Below are 18,876 nucleotides of genomic sequence, written 5' to 3' on the forward strand. Positions count from 1 at the left end.
GCAACTGAAGCTTTTACACAGACCGAATCAGCTGCAGCAGAATGTCCTGATGAATAACAGCCAACCTACTCCACTTCCGGGGCAATATACAGGACAGCCATTGTGGTCTAGCCGGTTCCTTGTGTGAGAATTATCCACAAATTTTTCCGAGGTCTATTTGGTAAGTCTTAACCTTGCTCTTTCTGCCCTGCTTTGGGCTGTATTATGAGCACTTCTCATCCTTTCATTGACCTTTGTTCTTTCCTCTTGTACTGCAAGATTCTCCGTCATGGTGATTGGCATGCAGCCCAGGGTTTCCAAAGTTGACCTCCTGTGTCTTGTGGCTATGTCAATGTTTCAAAACTTCTGATGGAGCATCGGTGGTCTTGCAAGTGCATCATGCGTGCTTGCTTTTGAAAAGGTAGGCATGACTACTATGTGAAACTGTCTTCAGTTCGACTGTAAACGTCTTCAGTCTTTTCCATGTGATAAGATGATGGAACATTTTTGGGCTAATTATGTGATCTGACAATAAACTTTTCTTTCATGTTTTTAAAAAAACTTTGATCAGTGTGGCCGCTTCCCAAATTGAGTGAGCAGATTGGTGCTGAATGGATGGTTAAATATAATGAGATGATCCTGCAGTATACTTAACATTGGTGCATTAAGAAAGAAATCAATGAGTATCCGGATCCTGAAGTTGAGTTAAAGAAACGGGCTTGGGCATGGGATAACTGGGTATTAAGTAGAGGATCATGCTGAGTTGATTCATTGTCAAGAGTCTGTTGCATTTATCTTCTCTCAAAAGATAGATTGCTCTCCAAAGACCAAACCGGGCATGTTGGTCAGTATTGCCTACCGTCACCTTCATGCATAATAATTTTTGGCCATCGGTCGGTTTGCAGGAAATCGTGGATGGTCTGGGATGTTTCCTGATACAATTTTATTTTTTGGATGCATAACCAGCTATTGAAAGCACGGTGGAATGTAGGCTGCTAGATCAAGTAGTGTGCCTCTTCTTTGTTCACTGATGTCAGGTTTTAGCTCAAAGGCCGGGTGTTACTGTTTGGGAACTTCTACTCATGTTTTCCAGGCTTTCGTAGGGTTCCAACACTGTTTGACTGTTGCGTAGAAACCACTCTAGTGGACAAGCTGGTGCTGGATAGATGGACAATGGTTCACGAGTCACGATACAATCTGAGCTTCTGGGGGACCCGTCATGCTCAGGATGTTCGTTTGTTGGAACTTTAAATGACCCTTTCTCTCTCTACTACTATGGATGAACACTGCCTTATCATGATTTGATTCAAACTGTCTTTGGGTGTAACCTTTATCAAATTTTCAACGATTTCTAGCCATAAAATCCATTAGACCTCGACGAATCAGAGGGGTTCACCTAAGTCGTATTACAGTGGGTGATCGTGTTGCAGTTGGCATTAACTCATCTTGCTAGGAGCTCAGATTTGTAAAGCTGACAATTCAAGTTCAACATGAACTAAATCCAGCTTAGGCCAATATCAAGCTCTGTCTGGATCAGCTTATGATGTCAATCAGTGTGTGTGTGTGTGTGTGTGTGTGTGTGCGCGCTCACGTGCATGTGGTAATAATACATGTTCTATTTTTCTTTTAACTTAAAATCCTTACATGCTCTCAACTTGGACTACATCTTTAGCTCGTGAATTCGTCTAGGAAACAAATACCAGCTGCTTAGCTTTATTCAGTAACACCGTTTCATTAGCTTATTTGGTTTAATGCTGCCGTGCCTTTTAAGACGTGAATGGTGTACGTTAGAATGGGTGGCATACAAGTCATTCAAATCTCTTTTTTAAGGCCGAGATTGAGCTCAAACTTGATGTGAAGCTTCAGAATGAAACCTAACCAAGTTGAAGCCCAGGATGAAGACAGCCTGAACTCGAGCTCAATATGTTTCAACAAACCAAACTTGAGGAACTCAGGTTCAGCTTAGTTGCACCCCCAATTATTGATAATCAATCAACATTTTCAGCAAAAAGGGACAAATAGCAAACAAACAACTAATTGGGTTGAGTTGCCATGGTCTCTAAACCTGCTGCATCAAGCTATATCACGAATCTTTAGATGCTGCAGAGAGAGAGAGAGAGAGAGCACATGATCACTGACACTTGAAAAAGGTTAAAGGTGCTCTCTGAATTGGAGGATCTTTTGTTTTCAATTGAGGTGCTCGCTGGATTGGAAGCCCTTTTGTTTTCAATTGTGTGTAACCCTCCAGTCCTGCCTTGACAATAGCTCTGGGTCAATTTGGGCCTGAGCAGATCAGAACCAGCTAACGGTTGGTTGCCAAAGACCAAGTTTGGCCACTCTTCAGCAAAAGAACCAGGACAAGAAAAGGTACAACCCAGGCCTTTCTGTCAAGCCATGCAATGATACTCGCCATTGTGTTTTATGTCATGATGCTTCCAGCATCAACTCTTGAATGCAAGTATCACTGGGATCGCAGCAAACAGGTGTCCCTTTAGCTTTTAGAGAAAACTCTCGCCACTACATATAGAGAAAATCTGTATTCTACAGCCATTTGCCTGAATGCAGAGGACCCTTGGATTTATATAATTTGAGGATTGTCATTTGAAGGAATGATGCTGGCTGCTAAAACTTTCAGATTCCTAACAATAAAATTCTCAAAGCAAAATTGTTACACAAAAGCCTGGTTCTCCTACCAAGTTTTATATATAGGCTACCCCATGGCCCAACCCCATCAGGAGTCGGGATTTCACAAAATCAAGCATCAACCTTCCACTGCTGTAGCTGACTTGGTTGTCGAGAATCTGTAAAATTTTGCAATATGACTTTCAGAAGAGATGATGCACATGTCGAACACTTGAATTACTGCTGTAATCCGTTTCAGAATTTCATAAGCAATATTGAAACTGCTAAAACCATGCATCATTGAGCGTGGTGATTCAACAGTGCTACAAAATGAGCACCCCCCTTCAAGACCAGGCTCTACCACCAAAGCTTGCTATATGTTTTAACTAACACCAAACATAAACCTCCAACTTTATATTCTAGCCAAAAAGGATTTGGGTTAACAATCATATTCTATTTCATGCTTTTCTTCTGCACTTTTTTACTGGTCGTCTTTACGATCTTTGTTGCATTCTTTGAAATATCATCTTGCTTTCCTTTTTCACTTTTAGCCACCTTTTTCAGCTGGCTTTTGGTATCATCAGTAGAGCTCATCTTTTTCATTCTTTTTGCGGAAAGCCTTGAAATTCCTTCCTTTTTGGCCTGCCCTTTCTCATCCCCGCTTCCTGATTTTTCTTTCTCCCTTTCTGATTTCTCTTTGTTGCTAGATTTAGTTACTTTCTTTCTGATTCTACTTTTTACAGTTTCAGATGAACCCCCAGACAGCTGCTGAAGCTCAGGCACATATGCTGTAGTCTGAAAGAAGAGGAGGGAACAATCAATAGAAATTCACTTGGAAAGCAAATCTTGCATTTGAGAAAGCATACCCTGCCACCTGCAGTGATGAATTCAATTCTTTTCCCTGCACCACATGAAGATGACAACAGTTATGACTCAGCATCCCGATTTTAACCATTCACAAAGAAGTCATGCCCATGCATCAAGTTCGAGATAAGGTCTAAAGGGCTTCTTTGCACTAACAACAAAACAAAGAAGTCTCTATAAGAGGAACCTCAATTTTTAGGTCTTGCTAATCAATAAGAGGAACCTCAATTTTTAGGTCTTGCAATTTTCAACTAAAACCAATGTGGTAACTGTAAAACTCATCAGATTGAAAACCTGTGGAGATCCATGTCAGATTGGACCAGAAAAATAGTGCACATCAGATCAAATCAGGTAAATTCCCAGAAAATAAGAAGTCTCTGTGTGCGTGTTCCCACCCAATTTCTCTGTTAACTTACATGACGTGAAGACAAACTCAAATCTTTCCCCACTTTCTCTCAGGTTACTGTCCTCTCTCCGACTCTCCTATCCATTTTTTGTGGTCTATGAAAGAAGGGAAAAATGAAGAGGTTATTGTAGCATACAGGTGGCTGATATGGAAGGGACTTTAGAGGAGACTATGAACCTAATTGGTGCATTGCACAGTCCACAGTCCACCACAAAAATCAGTGTATCGATTAATAGAAACTTTATGAAACCACAGATCTACCAACCTTCTATGTGCACTCATCTCCTCTTAAAAACTCCACATAGTTATAACCAAATCCCAAGAAAACCTCAAAATAACAAGTTGTAACCTAGCTATGATACTCAATTAACTTACTTTAATAACAAATCCTAAAAGAAACTACTGTAACATAACAATCCAAATTTTGCCGAGTAATAACCCAGAGGGTTGCTTAGATTGCTCTGTAACTTGTACACAAATTGTGACCATATAAGCTAGAACTAATGTTGCCAGAAAAAAATTGAAACATCTTGAAAAACAGAAAGGAAACAAGGTTCTTTTTTGTGAAACAAGAAGCAAGAAACAATATGACAAACAAATCAAACACAGGAAATGTGTGTGAAGATATATATTTTTATTTTTATTTCTAACTTTTAAAAATTTTAAAATATTAATAGTGTGATACGGTGTTATCAAAAACGTGCCTTGAGGCGCAAAAGGCACGCCTCGCCTTGAGGGGCGGCCCTCTGTGCCTCAAGGCGCAAGCCTGAGGTGCAAAAAAAAAATTTGTTTTTTTTACAACAAGATTGTTGAGACATAATCAACAAGATTTTTGTAGGTTAATCTCATATATTTTCTAGTTATTTCAGTTATGTAATCAGTTTCTTAGTATATTACTATATTTTAACTTTTGTTGGTTAATCTTGTATATTTTTCAGTTATTTCAGTTATGTAATTAGTTTCTTAATATATTTTAACTTTTATTGGTTAATCTCATATATTTTCCAGTTATATAATCAGTTTTTTAGTTACTTTTATATGTTAATCTCATATTTTTTAGAATAATCTCATATATTTTAACTTTTGTAGGTTAATCTCATATATCTTTCGGTTATTTCAGTTATGTAATCAGTTTCTTAGTATATTTTATCTTTTATTGGTTAATCTCATATATTTTCCAGTTATGTAATCATTTTTTTAGTTACTTTTATATGTTAATCTCATATTTTTTAGAATAATCTCATATATTTTAACTTTTGTAGGTTAATCTCATATATTTTCCAGTTATTTCAGTCATGTAATCAGTTTCTTAGTATATTTTAACTTTTTTTGGTTAATCTCATATATTTTCCAGTTATGTAATCAGTTTTTAGTTAGTTTTATATGTTAATCTCATATTTTTTAGTACTTATTTGAGATTTTATATTTCTTATTGGTTGTTATTTCATCAATAAATCATTTCTTTATTTATTTGTATTTTTAGATATTTTTTATAATTTTTTTAAAGTTTTCAAAAAAAAAATTGTGGCTTACGCTTTACGCCTCACCTCGGTTTTTGGTGGAGCGTCTCGCTAAGCCTCAACGCTTTTCACAACACTGGTGTGATATATCAACTTAACAGTGCTTTTCTTTAATTTGTTTAAAAACTCGATGCAAAATCAGTATCTCATTATAGAAATAGGCTTTTAAATACATAGCAAAGATGCAAACATGTATAAGACTACAAATTACATAAATTTACTAGCTCACCATCATAATGACAAAAAGATGCTTTCATATTATTTTTTAAATCCTGACTAATTGAGAGACTTTGTAAATGTGTCCACAAGATTATTTGCAGATCTAACAAATATGCCAAATACACAAGGTCATAAAGAGATTGTGAAGTTCGAGCAGTTACCAGTGTTGTGAAAAGCATTGAGGCAGAGCGAGGCGCTCCACCAAAAACCGAGGCGAGGAGTAAGCCTCGAGGCGTAAAGCGTAAGCCTCAATTTTTTTTGAAAACTTTAAAAAAATTATAAAAAATATCTAAAAATACAAATAAATAAAGAAATGATTTATTGATGAAATAACAACCAATAAGAAATAGAAAATCTCAAATAAGTACTAAAAATATGAGATTAACATATAAAAGTAACTAACAACTGATTACATAACTGGAAAATATATGAGATTAACCAAAAAAAGTTAAAATATACTAAGAAACTGATTACATAACTGAAATAACTGGAAAATATATGAGATTAACCTACAAAAGTTAAAATATATGAGATTATTCAAAAAAATATGAGATTAACATATAAAAGTAACTAAAAAAATGATTACATAACTGAAAAATATATGAGATTAACCAACAAAAGATAAAATATACTAAAAAACTGATTACATAACTGAAATAACTGAAAAATATATGAGATTAACCTACAAAAGATAAAATATATGAGATTATTCTAAAAATATGAGATTAACATATAAAAGTAACTAAAAACTGATTATATAACTGGAAAATATATGAGATTAACCAAAAAAAGTTAAAATATATTAAGAAACTAATTACATAACTGAAATAACTGAAAAATATACGAGATTAACCAACAAAAGTTAAAATATAGTAATATACTAAGAAACTGATTACATAACTAGAAAATATATGAGATTAACCTACAAAAATCCTGTTGATTATGTCTCAGCAATCTTGTTGTAAAAAAAAAAAATTGCGCCTTGAGGCACAGAAGGCTGCGCCTCAAGGCACGTTGTCAATAACACTGGCAGTTACTATTTCGAAGATATGCAAACAGATTCTGCATCTTAGTAGAACGTCATTTTTTTGAACTTGGTGACAAAATCATAAGTTACTGTTTCAATTTATAGAAGGATGGGAAATTTCCAAGCAATTGACAGTGGAAATTAGTTCAAAAAGGTTATTTACATTCTGTAGAATTCAAAAACTTACATGGATATCTATGATCAAGCCATTAATTTTCTCCAGAACTCAAAAACTATACGAATTATCTAACATTTGACTTAGATGGAACAAATCATTGGAGACCATTACACAAAAACAAAAGGATTCTGCATGGAGTCAGCTATAGGTAGAAAAAGTAAATACAAAGAAGCCCCAACAGGAGACATATGAAGCGGAATACAGCATATATGCGCATGTTCAAGCAAATGAATTTCAACCATAAAAAAGGACCAATAATTTATGCAGTAATAAAAAACGTGCATGAACTAACATAAGAAGTTGAGTTGCCTTTTCCAACGCAAGTGATGAACTTTTTCTTCTTGACCAAATGTTTCAGCATAAACAACAACTAATTTGAGAGTAATTCGTTGAAAAAAAGTAAAGAGGCAAACCATCAACATATGCCTCGCCAGGTTTCTTTTCCCGGAAGTGGAAAATCCAATTATTAGAAAATTGATTACTATCTGCTCCAACCCCAATGTTTTTTCAATAACCTGTCACATCAATCATTAACATCATGAGATTATCAATTATCTCACCATTCACATTTCCAGGCTTCTTTCCCCATCGAAAATGGAACATCCATTCGGTTGGAAATCGATTGCAATCAGCATCAACATGAACTGCGAACTGTATTACCTACAATGGCATTTGCCATTCTCTAGCTCTATAGATCAGAGGTTCATGTTAAGAGAACAGCTCTAATGCACTTAAAGGAACAAATTTGTTCAAAACTTTTTCATCTACCTCTTTAATGCTGTTGTGCAACAACTCGCAATCATGTCTGGACAAGCTTGAAGCAATTTGCAGAGGATGAATTCTAGCCTGGATGAAACTATCAGGTTATTACAAGTGAACACTATGCATGATTAAACCACTAAAAACTGATTTTTCAGTGCATCAATTAAATTATGGGAATCATATAGCATGAGAACGAAAGCCTACATTCTTTTTTCTTCTCAACATGAATATTACTACGAAGGCCAACATTGACATACATCTAACAACTGCTCAGTAAATGGAAATATTCCAGCCTTTTTAGGCAGCATACACTTTCAGCATTTTAGATGAATAATTTTAGCTTCAACCTAAACTATCTTCTAGAGCCTATTTGCCAAATATTAGGACAGTAATTTCTCAATGATGCATCCATCTGTCGCGCAATGATCTCTTTATCTTCGGCTTTTTTTTTGGCAAGTGAGTCACCATCATCATCTTCAGAATTTGAAACAATGGTTGGAAGTCCTTCGCATTTTTTGAAAAAAAATCTTCTTTAAATTTATTCTAGTTCAACAATAACATCAACATGAAAAGTGGTAGGAATAGATGGATAATCACATTGATGTAGATTTTGACAAAGATCTGCAATATGTTGTTTAAATCTATGCAGTCCACCTCTAATAATAACACCACAAAACAAGCATCTCAATGATAACACTGATCGTGGTACATCATCCACACTTTTGCAGTATTGTCGTGCAGGATCATCCCTATAAGATGAGCGTGAAGACGACATCGAAAGGTCTAAAATAAAATATAACCAATTAACCACTAAATAAAAATATAGGCATACAAATATTCGACAACAAGTTTATACACACGTAACAAACTTAAGTCCTAGCAGTACGGATATCGACAACCGCGACATTCGCCTGCTTGACGAAATGCACTCTTGAGAAAATCGCAAAAGCCCTCTCCCTTGCGCACGGATCGGCCCCCAAATCGCTGTCACGGCTCCTAGGGTGTGTGGGTTCCCTTCTGATGGCCTCTACACAAATGAGGGAGTCGGCCCTCGAGAGGTATTTAAAATCCAAAAAGTAAAAAAGTAACTTTCAGTTTTTTTTAAAACATGTCGAAGATGTATCGTACGATACGCCTTATATCATATGATATGGGTCGATACAGGGGTGTATTGTACGATACACCCGATATAGATACGATACACACTCGTATCGAGATACGAGTGTTTATCATATCAATTTGTCCCAAAGTTACGATATACAACACAGCTTATTCTTGTTAAGATTAATATAACATTTTATATAAGTATATATATGTGTATATGTATACGTATATGTATATATATTGTAAATATATATAATATATATGTTGTGAGTCAAGTCAAAGCCAGTTTGACTTGCTCCCAACGGCTAGAATTCTAGCCGTTGGGAGCTCTCTCTCATTCCTTAATGAGAGAGGACTGTCCCTCTCATTTTCACTTCTCTTCTTCTCTCCTCTACTTATTTTCTATCTTTCTCCTCTATAAATAAGGGTGTGTGGGAATGTGTAAGGGTTAAGAGAGTGATGGGTAGTATTAGGCTTGTGTGTTGAGTGTATTTATAGTGGGGATTAAATGTAATTTTCTTTTTGTATTTTTAGTGTCCATTATGGATAGTGTTATTCATTCACCAATGTAATTTTTCTTTTGTATTTTTAATGTCCATTATGAATAGAGTTATTAATTCACATGTGTCCAAATGTATAATGCTTTAATTCTTAGAATTCATCATGGAGTGCATTGGAATCCGTACCATTAAGTGATATGGTATCAAAGCAAGGCATTGAGGTTTTGAAAATGATTTGTATTAATGAATAAAATAGATTCAAGGATTTCTCATTCCGGTATGTATCTTTGGCTTCGTGTTTTTCATATGTATGGTAAGTTTTAAAAGGAGTTATGTTAAAAATAAATATTTTTTTAAAGTATAAGGAAATTGTTGTGGTTTGATATGTCTTAGACTATGTATGTGTAGCGAAAAACTATATTTTGCAAAGATAATATGCTTTTGCACACTCATTTTATTTGAATAAAAATATTTTTTATATTGTGACTTATTATGTATCCCCTTTGTGGGATTTGTGATTGTGTTCTTTTATAACAACTCTTTTTGGTTCCCTTTATGGGTATTGTGAGTGTATTCCTTAGAGAACTGTAATACCTGAAAAATTCGAGTGATTTTATACATATCGGACCTGAGATTCGTTACCCAGATCCAAAAGGAAATATATAAATGGGTATTAAAAATATATACGTAATAATATTGGGTAATTGGGGTTGGACCCAAATGGATCCAATATGTGGATTCACCATTCCCTTACGACCCAGATCCATGTGGATCCTTCATTCTTAGCCGACCCGGATCCACGTTAGAGTGGATTCGGCATCGCGGGGCTCAAACTCGGACCCGACCCTCTATTAATAAAGTATCGATTATAAGAATCGTGCCTAGGGCATGATTCTTGCTAAAGAAATCAAGAATGGGGGGGGAAGAGGTTACGAAACGTAACCGACTCACCTCCATCTTTTTCGAAGAGGAGGAGAGGTCGCAGCGTTAAAGGGGTGAAGGGGGGGGGGGGGGGGGGGGGAAGGAGCTCATTCTGTCTCATCTCTCATCTCCTATAACGACCCCAACTCATACCCTTTGAAAATGCAAAAATTTTATTTTTTATTATTTATTTTTTATTTTTTTTTAAACAGTGCGGAAAACTTCCCAGAGACCCGGAGTCCTCACAGTTCCAATTTTAAATGGATAGCCAAACACCACAAACGAACTTACAATCATCATCCATAAGAACCAAAACAAATTCTTTATTTATGAATCAAGAATCAATCTCAAAGACAGTGTTCTACTCAACAGAAAGTAACGTAACAACTGACTAAAACAAATAAATAAAAAGAATACTAGAACTGAAAGACAAAAAAGAAAGAGTCACTTTGTCCACCAATGAAACTGTCAAAAACCCAGTGTGACTCTCGCACCTTCCCAGTATCTGTCGACTTCACTAATCACTTGTTCCTGCGAAAAATCAATAAAGTAGAGTGTCAGAATCGAAATCCTGAGCACGGCTACTTCTTAGTGAAACAGGTGAGACAAAGGGTTAAGATAAGATATCATGCAACATTTGAGGAAAATACATACAGGATAATTTATAGCAGCGAAATAAGTTTTAGGACAAGGTTGTCAAGTGCAGATTTGTTGGGTATGCAGATGAATACAAAGGTTATCGATGCTATGATCCTACTACAAAACGTATTAGGACCTCCAGAAATGTTGTTTTTGACGAACGAAATTTTCAGGTCAATGACTCTGCAGCGTTGTCATCTCGAGAATTAGAAGTATATGATTCATGGATGAGCGCAAATCTTTTTGCTAATACAGGAGAAACATGTCAGACAAATTGTTCTTCCTTCGGCTTGAGTAGAGAGTTGAATGACTCACAAATGCATGTTGAATTATCTTCAGTTGAGCCACCCCCAGTAGAACGCTTCTCTGGGCAGATATACACTAGACGGGACAAAAATACAGAGCCGAGGAATGTGGAAAGCATCGTCAGTGATCCGGCTCAAAGGCCGTCACGCATTAAGCATCCTATTCAGCGATGGGTGAGTTATGAGACCTTCTCCCTTGATTTCCAGTTGTTTATGTCTCAGCTCACAAAACAGGATGAACCCACTTGTTTTAATCAAGCTCTTCAATCCCGTCATTGGACTGAAGCTATGAATGAAGAAATGAAAGCTCTTCATGAATGCCAGACTTGGGAAATAGTCCATCGGCCAGAAGGAAAGAATGTAGTTGGCTCAAAATGGGTTTATCAAACAAAGTATAAGCCTGAAGGAAGCATTGACAGATATAAGGCACGACTTGTTGCTCGAGGATTCACACAACAATATGGTGAAGACTACGATGAAACTTTTAGTCCGGTAGTCAAAATGGGTACTATTCGTGTCATCATATCCCTAGCAGTTGATCGAGGTTGGAGCCTTAGCCAGATGGATGTTAAAAATGCATTTTTGCATGGAACTTTAAAGGAATAAGTGTATATGGAGCAACCTCCTGGTTATGCCGAGAAAGATCCTACTGCCTGGGTGTGCAAACTAAGGAAATCTCTGTATGGGTTGAAACAGGCGTCCCGTTCCTGGTTTGAAAGTTTCTCTATGCAAATTCAGAGTTATGGTTTTAGAAGATGCTCTCTGGATCACTCACTCTTTATTTACCAAAAGGCAGACATTGTTATACTTCTTCTTATATATGTTGATGACATTGTGATCACTGGGAGTTCAGATAATCATGTGCAAGACGTGAAGCAGTTTTTAATGAAAACTTTCAAAATGAAAGATTTAGGGGAGTTGAGGTACTTTCTTGGTGTGGAAGTTGACAGACAACAAGACACATTGACACTCATGCAACAAAAATACACTCTTGACCTTATGGAAAGAGTCGGGATGACGAATTGCAAACCAGTCAGTACTCCTAGTGTATTACATCAAAGGCTGAGCTCTGAAGATGGTCATCTTTGTGTCAACCCTACAATGTATAGAAGTCTCGTGGGAATGTTACAGTACTTGACCTTTACCAGACCTGATATAGTTTATGTTGTCAATCAGGTATCCCAGTTTATGCATGCTCCAACGGAGGGTCATATGGAAGTTGTGAAGTGCATTCTACGCTATTTAAAAGGAACTATAGGAGACGGACTTGTTTATCGCAAGAACGATAATCTGCATAGAGGACATGAACTCATCACTTATACAGACGCAGATTGAGCAGGGGATCCAGATGAGAGACGATCTGTCTCTGGATATTGTGTATATATTGGACAAAATTTAGTGTCCTGGAGCAGCAAAAAACAAAAGGCAGTGGCACGATCGAGTACAGAGGCTGAATACAGATCGATGGCTGCAGGCACGGCAGAAGCCACATGGATTAGACACTTATTGAGTGATCTTGGGGAGACAATTATTCGATCTTTTCTTCTATGTGACAATCAAAGCGCAATAAACATTGCATGTAATCCTATCCAGCATAGCAGAACGAAGCACATTGAGATTGATCAACATTTCATACGGCAGAAAGTCGAGATGAAGGAGATAGAACTACGTCATGTTCGAACAGAAGATCAAGTGGCAGACTTGTTTACCAAGGGGTTAACACGACGTCAATTTTAGCTATTGAAGAGCAAGTTGTACATGATCTAAAATCACGTACAACTTGAGGGAGGGTGTTAAAATATAGCTTGCGTATGGATCTAGATGGATCTGGATCCAGATCCATACGCATGGTATGTTAATGAAACACATGATGTATATTTCTCATTAATGGCATCCTTGTAATATCTCTGATATTACAAGGATAGTTGTATATCTGCTTCATATATATAAAGGTTAGGGCTTGGAGGTCGAGCCATTGAATGTCGCCCCAGCCATTGTGTTTCTCTCTCTCTCTCTCTCTCTCTCTCTCTCTCTCTCTCTCTCTATTTCCTGTAGACGATGTACCAGATATTGTTAAATATGTATATGTAAATGGATATATTTCATGTACTGTATTGTACAGCATACTGTACTGTATTGTACCACTTGTACAGCATACTGTACTGTATTGTACCACTGTACTGTATTGTACCACTTGTACAGCATATAAATATCAATGGAAAGGGGAGAAGATCCCATTGCCGCCCAACATTTTTTCTCTCTTCCCTCTTACCTCTCTCTCTATCTCTTGCTACGATAGTAAGGTGACTCCCACATCTGATTTCTCACATGGTATCAGAGCCAAGGGCGTGGTAATCACGATCATCTGGAAGGCCCCTAAGGACCTTGACGTGCGTTTTTGGGCGTTCTCAAGGAAAGTGTTTTTTTTTTTCATCTTTTCTCTGTTGTTTCTCCGTTGAATCACTATATTTCGACGTCGTTTCTTCATTTCCTCATATCGTGCATCTTTTCCTTCTTACATATTCTGTTATCCCCAATTTTATCAACCCTAATTTCTGTTTTCAATTTTATCAAACCTAATTTCTGTTTTCCCCAAATTTGGGAACCCTCATTTCTCAAAAGTGCCTCTTTTCTCAAACTTCTTGTGATTTCTTATCTATTTCTTGCAATATAGTTGATAAATCGTACATTCTGCACGATTAACTGAAAAATCGTGATTTCCAAAACTCAAAAATTTTTGTCCGTACGGTTCTGTCCGTACAACCGTACGGTTCTGTCCGTACAACCTACGAATTTCTGTCGTGTTGTTTGATTCATCCTTGATCTTCTTCCTTATGGATTCTAAAATCAGCCCCGGATTTCTTTCTCAACTTGTTTCTCACAAATTAACTCATGATAACTACTTACTTTGGAAACGCCAAATTCTGCCGTTTATCCGAAGTCATGGTCTTTCCGGGCATCTGGATGGGGGATCACCCGCCCCACCTATGACTATTACGCAAGAGGTAACTGGTAATGATGGGAAGGTGAGTTGCATTGCTATTCCAAATCCTGCGTATGATGTTTGGTTTCAGAAGGACCAATCTGTGGTTGCCTATTTGACTGCCACGTTATCTGATCGTATATTACAAACTATCTCTGACCATTTTACTGCTGCAGAACTATGGAGACATCTTGCTCACTCTTATTCACAGGTTTCTGAATCACGTGCACTTCAACTGAAATGGCAGTTCCAATCTATGCGAAAGGGAACTAAGACCATTACTGAATTTCTAGGGGATATCAAAATTATCATTGATCAGTTGGCCGCTATTGGATATCTTGTTTCTGACAAAGATGTTGTTCAGCAGGTATTGGGAAGCCTTGGGCCCCAATATCGTATGTTTTGCACTGCATTACAGGTTGCCTCTACACTTCCATGCTTTGAGGATTTACAGGCCAAACTCCTACAGTATGAAGTTAGTTTGACTCAAGATCATCTTATTGATGATCCTCACCCTGTCATGTTTACATCTGGGTCTACCTCATTTCGTCCACCTGCTGCTCATATGGGCCGTGGAGGACTCCTTCCTACTCCTACTGCTCCACCTGCCACTAGAGGTACCCGTGTCCCTACTTGCTTCCATTGCAACAAGCGTGGCCATGTGAAAGCAGATTGTTGGCACAACCCACAGAATCGCAACAAGGCAGGGAGGCCAGGACCAAGAGCTGGACAGATGAATGTTAGACAGTTTCAGGGGCAGCCGCAGGGAAATTTTCGAGCACATCAGGGTACTGATCAGGGACAGAGTGCAGGGTTGCCACATGATGTGCAACAAATTCTGATGACTGCATTTAACAACATGAATTTGCGTCAGAATGATGATGGAGTTTGGTATATTGATTCTGGAGCAGCCGCACATGTTACTTCTGATGCAGGTAAACTTTCCAACATGGTTCCTTATATTGGCACTGGCACTATTGTCACGGGAGATGGTTTCCACCACCCTATTTCTCATACTGGAAATGCATCTCTCTCTTTGTCACAATCTACACTACCATTGAAAAATGTCTTACTCACTCCTGCCATTAAGAAAAACATTTTATCTGTTTCTAAATTGGTTGATGAAACAAATTCATCCATGGAATTTACTCCGTCTTCTGTTTGTCTTAAGGACCTTCGAACCAAGAAGATGCTCGCTAAGGGTGAACGACGCGGAAACATGTACGTCTTCGAAGCAGCCCCCGGGACTTTGAAGACGTCATCTACCGTGACTCCATCTTTTCCTGCTTATTTGAGTCAGTCTTCTTCTGTTATGCAATGTAATAAGCCAGTTTCTTGGCATCGTCGGTTAGGTCATTGTAGTCAAGGGTTCCTTGACAAATTGTCTTCTCAGGGTTTTATTCCCAAAGTCAAATTAGATCATAAGTGTCCTAGTTGTAATGTCTGCAAGAGTCATGTACTTCCCTTTCAAAGTATCAATAAAAGAGCTTCCAAGCCATTTGAAATTATTCACTCTGATGTTTGGGGCCCAGCTCCTGTTTCATCTCTATCTGGCTCTCGTTATTATGTGTTATTTCTTGACTCTTTCACTCGTTACACTTGGATTTACTTTATGAAATCTAAATCTGAAGTGTTCAAACTTTTCAAACAATTCCATGCTCTTGTTCAGAACCTTTTCAATTCAAATATCACTTATTTCCAGTGTGATGGTGGTGGAGAATACATATCTCATGATTTTAGTGAATATTTAAAGGACCATGGCATCACACGTAACTCCTCTTGTCCTTACACTCCACAACAGAATGGAGTAGCAGAACGTAAGTATCGGCATATTGTTGAAACCGCGTTAAGTATGATGCACAATATTGATATTTCTTTCTCTCTTTGGACTGAGGCCTTTCACACTGCAGTGCATATCATTAACAGGTTGCCTATGGAATTATTAGAAGATCAGTCTCCTTATTATTTGCTTCACGGTTCTCACCCTTCTTATGATGATTTGCATGCTTTCGGATGCATTTGTTATGTCCATGTGGATCATTCTTTACGTAACAAGTTTCAGGACAGAGCAGTTCAGTGCAGATTTTTGGGATATGCCGATGGGTATAAAGGATATAGATATGATCCTATTTTGGGTAAGATTAAGGTGTCTAGAAATGTTGTTTTTGATGATGACCATTTCAGCACTTGTGATACTTCTCAGGTATATGAGCAAACTACTTATGATCCATGGCTTTGTGATACTTTGCTATATGACTCTATCAGAGATCCTGTTGTTGATGAACCAATTCAGTTTGAAGCAGACAACTCCATCATCCAGGATGCACCTTCACGGTTTTCAGGTTTGGTTTATGCCCGTCGAGGAGCCCCTCCAACTCCATCTCACGAGGCTCCCCCTCTTCGACGATCCACACGTGAAAGGCATCCTATCCATCGTTGGGTTAGTTACAACAATTTTTCTCTTGACTTTCAGTTGTTTCTAACCAATGTGGCCAAAGAGAAAGAGCCGTCTACTTTCCATCAGGCAGCCCATTCTCGAGCTTGGGTTGAAGCTATGAACGAAGAAATGGCAGCACTTCATGAATGTCATACATGGGATATTGTTCCTCGACCTGTTGATAGAAATGTTGTTGGTTCCAAATGGGTTTACAAGATCAAGCGTAAACCATATGGTAGCATTGAAAGATATAAAGCTCGCCTTGTTGCACGCGGATTCACACAACAATATGGGCAAGATTATGAGGAAACTTTTAGCCCTGTTGTCAAAATTGGCACCATTCGTGTGATCCTCACTTTGGCACTTCAGCATGGTTGGTCTCTTAGCCAGTTGGATGTCAAGAATGCGTTCCTACATGGGGACTTGAAGGAAGAGGTGTATATGGAGCAACCTCCTGGATATAGTGAACATGATGCGGCTACATGGGTTTGTAAATTGAGAAGGTCTCTTTATGGTTTAAAACAGGCATCTCGGTCTTGGTTTGAGAGTTTCTCCATGGAAATTCAGCAGCATGGCTTTTCTAAGAGTATACTTGATCATTCTTTATTTATGTATAAGAATGATCATGTTACTACTTGGGTTCTTATATATATTGATGACATCATTATCACTGGGAGTGATGATGCACATATTGCATTGGTCAAGTCTTTACTCATGGCCAAATTTAAGATGAAGGACTTAGGCCCATTGCGATACTTCTTGGGAGTTGAAGCCGATAGGCAAGATGATCGACTCACTCTAAGTCAACACAAGTATACTCTTGACATTCTTCACACCACTGGTATGATTAATTGTAAACCTCTCAGCACCCCATCTGTCTTAAATCATAAGTTTAGTGCAAAAGAAGGCCAATTATATCATGATTCCACTTTATATCGCCGCATTGTTGGTATGTTGCAATATCTTACATTTACAAGACCTGACATTGCTTATGCTGTAAATCAAGCATCTCAGTTTATGCATGCTCCCACTGATTGTCATATGGAATGTATTAAGCGTATTCTCAGATATCTGAAAGGGACTATTGGAGATGGATTGCTCTATCACAAAGATGAAAGCTTCACTACAGGACACCGTTTACTTACATATTGTGATGCAGATTGGGGTGGGGATCCTGATGAGCGTAGGTCGGTTTCAGGATATTGTGTTTTCATTGGCCCAAATATTGTCACTTGGAGTAGTAAGAAACAAAAGGCCATTGCTAAATCCAGCACTGAGGCAGAGTACAGAGCAATGGCAGCAGGGACAGCTGATGTCACTTGGGTACGGCATCTTCTTCAAGAGTTGAATGAACCCATCTCTTTCTCTCTGCTTTTATGTGATAATCAAAGTGCCATTAATATTTCTTTTAACCCTATTCATCATTGTCGCACGAAGCACATTGAGATTGATCAGCATTTTGTTAGACAAAAGATTGAAACAGAAGAAATTGAGGCTTCGTATGTCAGATCAGAAGACCAAGTGGCAGACATCTTCACCAAAGGATTGGTTAGTCATCAATTTTGGTTACTTAAGAGCAAGTTGAGCATGATTGAAGATCATCCTCAACTTGAGGGAGGCTGTTAAATATGTATATGTAAATGGATATATTTCATGTACTGTATTGTACAACTGTACTGTATCGTACCACTGTACTGTATTGTACCACTTGTACAGCATACTGTACTGTATTGTACCACTGTACTGTATTGTACCACTTGTACAGCATATAAATATCAATGGAAAGGGGAGAAGATCCCATTGCCGCCCAACATTTTTTCTCTCTTCCCTCTTACCTCTCTCTCTATCTCTTGCTACGATAGTAAGGTGACTCTCACATCTGATTTCTCACAGATATCAAATCTGATAGAGTATGGATTAAATCCGCCTGTGATTGGGTCGGTCATGGGGAATCCCGATTTTTGTTTTACATTACAAGCTTGTCAATGCATTTCTTGGGTGCTGGAAAACCCAACTCTGTGAGTCGGGGTTTTCCGGTAGCAGTGACCTGAAGTTGGGGGTTTCTTTGCCTAACCCTAAACCGGAAATCCCAAACCCAAACGATTTGGGGATTTTCTTGTCTAACCCTAACCTGCAAAATCCCCAAATCAAATCGATCTGGGGTTTGGCTGAGGTATTGGATAGCCCCAGTCGTGGGGTTTCCGATTTCTTGAAATGGATAACCCCAGGTTTGGGGGTTTCCTATTTTGGGACTCGATAAACTAAATACGGAAGGGGGGGGGGGGTTGACTCTTGGTGTTATACTGTAATACATTATAGGATTTCTTAGTATCTCCATCAGCCATCTTACCGTTTATTATTAAATGAAATTTTTGTTGGATGTCGATTTTCCTGTAGGAACATCGAAATT

The 18,876-nt window shown here is 37.9% G+C and overlaps 1 protein-coding gene across 5 annotated transcripts in view; it reads right to left on the reverse strand.

Moving 5' to 3' along the window:
* Positions 1-2,841: 2,841 nt before the first annotated feature.
* Positions 2,842-18,876, reverse strand: part of MMH-1 (MUTM homolog-1) — a 123,739-nt gene continuing 107,704 nt past the window's right edge. For 2 of the 5 annotated variants that reach the window (XM_090006042.1, XM_090006041.1), the window contains 4 exons: positions 7,584-7,661; positions 7,376-7,475; positions 3,468-3,502; positions 2,842-3,396 (listed from right to left, as the gene is read on the reverse strand). In XM_090006042.1, coding sequence (XP_089862168.1) covers positions 3,055-3,396; positions 3,468-3,502; positions 7,376-7,475; positions 7,584-7,661 — 555 coding nt within the window. In that variant the 3' untranslated portion in view covers positions 2,842-3,054. Of the gene's footprint in view, positions 3,397-3,467; positions 3,503-7,228; positions 7,331-7,375; positions 7,476-7,583; positions 7,662-18,876 lie in introns of all 5 variants that reach the window. The other 3 variants (XM_090006044.1, XM_090006043.1, XM_090006045.1) reach the window with 2 other exon arrangements.

Source organism: Nuphar pumila, chromosome 5 (genome assembly GCF_984573655.1).
Source record: "Nuphar pumila chromosome 5, dmNupPumi1.hap1.1, whole genome shotgun sequence".
NCBI classification, from domain to species: domain Eukaryota; kingdom Viridiplantae; phylum Streptophyta; class Magnoliopsida; order Nymphaeales; family Nymphaeaceae; genus Nuphar; species Nuphar pumila.